General features: G+C 47.0%; 1 protein-coding gene across 3 annotated transcripts in view; it reads right to left on the bottom strand.

Moving 5' to 3' along the window:
* Positions 1–6: 6 nt before the first annotated feature.
* Larp1 (La ribonucleoprotein domain family member 1) overlaps positions 7–2,236 on the bottom strand; it is a 49,699-nt gene continuing 47,469 nt past the window's right edge. For 2 of the 3 annotated variants that reach the window (XM_021177320.2, XM_021177323.2), the window contains exons 17-19: positions 1,644–1,753; positions 1,418–1,545; positions 7–227 (exon numbers count right to left, since the gene is read on the bottom strand). In XM_021177320.2, coding sequence (XP_021032979.1) covers positions 21–227; positions 1,418–1,545; positions 1,644–1,753 — 445 coding nt within the window. In that variant the 3' untranslated portion in view covers positions 7–20. Of the gene's footprint in view, positions 228–1,192; positions 1,546–1,643; positions 1,754–2,236 lie in introns of those variants that run through there. The other variant, XM_021177322.2, reaches the window with a different exon arrangement.

The raw sequence follows: 2,236 nt of genomic DNA, 5'->3' as shown, positions 1-2,236 counted from the left end.
CCCAGGGGGCTTCAGGCCATTCACTTTCCCAAAGTCAGTGTGTCCGAGTGCTGGCTTGTCCATTTGGCATCTTCTCGAGTGGCCTGGCCAGTAGGTGTCGTAGGGGGCTGGCTGATCCCAGTGGCAGGCCTGCTGGAAGACTGGGAAGGGCACCGCTTCCTGCCCTCTCCGCTGCCTCCTGCTATTACTGGGTGTCGCTTGTGGTTGCCTTCCTCGCCCATGGGGGGCTGTAACAGAGGAGTCACAAGTGGTCAGAGAACACTAGCCACACCACTTTCCAGAACCAATCAGGTCTCCTTTCCATCTCCAAATGTGGACAATGGTTTGATTTACATCCTGTCCTTTCATGTGGAAAGTACCAGAAATAAGGAAACGGACCAAACACATAAAGTAATTTGTCAAAGGCTTCCTATATTAGGTCCATATCCTTAAAGACCAGAATTTGACCCTATAAATTTTTGTCCCCTTCTACAAAGGGTCTCTTAGGAAAAGACCTGTGGTGTGTGGAATGCAACATGGTGCATGTATTGGCTCCACAGGGCCATATACACTGGAACTGTCTTATTCCAGCCTTCACCAGGCCCGTGAGCCAACAATGAAGATTGTGATTCAGCTTGCCCTACTATCACCAAATGCCACCCAAACTATTTTCCAGGTACTAAGGTCCAGCCATTGGTCCTTAGCACACACCTCCTCCCCAGAGCAGGTCAGAACAAGCCCAGTTTACTGTAGGTCTGTAAACTGATGACACGCTTACCTACAAGAGTATGCTCAGCAGTCTGGCAGCAGGAAGGGTCAGCTCTACAGTAACTTAGGACGACTGCTGATCCTTACTTAAACCTACCAACTTTCTGCTAGATGTTCTCAAGAGAACAACCTGAGCATCAGAGTCTGCTCATTAGAAACTTTTTGGTTAAAAGCCTTTCTGTCTTCTTTGGTGCTGGTCATTAAAACCAGGGCCTTCAATGGGTTATACGTGTATCTTACCATTGAGGTAAACCCCCAGTACCACAGACTTCTTGAAGGAAAATCTCACTTGAAGTACTTTGCACAGACACAAAGATGAGTCAATGAAGCCGCCTTTAGAGGCAGCCGTTGACACACGCACAGCACTATTCAGACTCACCACAGGGTGTCACTGTTCAGGCACTGCTCTCGACAACGGAGGACTGAAAATTAATTTACAAATTTCTTTTCCCAGAAGGAACAAGTATATTTATCAGAGTAGCTGGTCCTGATCCTGACACAAACTAGTAGTAGTGGGCCTGGATAAGCAGGTAGGCTGTGACAATAGGAGGGAGGCTGGGAACAACTCTAGTGAGCACCTGCTGCTGTCCACTGTCACGTGTACGCCACAGACAGGAGAGGGATGCTCTCTTTTCAGGACAGTTAGGAGTCAGGAGAGACTTTCACTCACGTCCACTCGGAAGTCTTCTAAGCGGCGGAATTTGCCGAGGTATTCTTGCAGTTTGGGGTCAATGTCCAAATTTTTGGCTTTGGAGTATTTCAAGAAGGCCCAGAACTTCTCCAATCCATAGAGCTGGCCTATTAAGAAAACAGGTAGGTGGGCTATGATGAAGAGAGAGGGGTGGGGTCTAACACAGCAAGGCCCAGGAGGGCTCCCGCAGCTCTGACACTCTTACCAGCCTCATAGTCCTTCACTGTCTCCTCCTGGAAATCCTTGAATATGTCCAGCCGGAACTTTTTCTCTAGACCATAACTGTAGTATCGAAAAAGGCACTCCAAACCGTACCTGTGGAGGGTATGAAATGGTGAAGTTGGCACAGTACTCCTTTGAATGGCATGGGGAGGGTGGGTTGCTGGCCTAGCAAAGAAACTCTGGAACAGTTAAGACAGTTCCCAGACTGGAAACATGGCAGGTCCACTGCAGAATTGGCAGCAGCAGTAATACCAACCCTGAAGAGCTGTTTAGTCGCAGGGCTCAGCCAATTCTGCCCACCTTGATCTGCTCTCTGCCTTTTAACTGCAACGTTTTACTCCAAAAGCAGTGAAGTGTTCCTAACAGACCTTAAGTAAGCACATGAAGACAAAATCACCTCCTGTCTATCCATTTCAGGAAAACACTCATTCCTACACCAGCTCTCTGACTACACCTATCAGCAGGTTTGTTCATCTACCTTAGTCAGAGTTTACCACTAGGCATGTGATACTAAACAAACAACCGAAAGTATTTATATATATATATATATATATATATATATTTTTTTTTTTTTTT

This window comes from Mus caroli, chromosome 11 (genome assembly GCF_900094665.2).
Source record: "Mus caroli chromosome 11, CAROLI_EIJ_v1.1, whole genome shotgun sequence".
In the NCBI taxonomy this organism is placed as follows: domain Eukaryota; kingdom Metazoa; phylum Chordata; class Mammalia; order Rodentia; family Muridae; genus Mus; species Mus caroli.
Note: the sequence above shows the minus strand (reverse complement) of the source record. Positions and strands in the feature narration are given on the sequence as shown.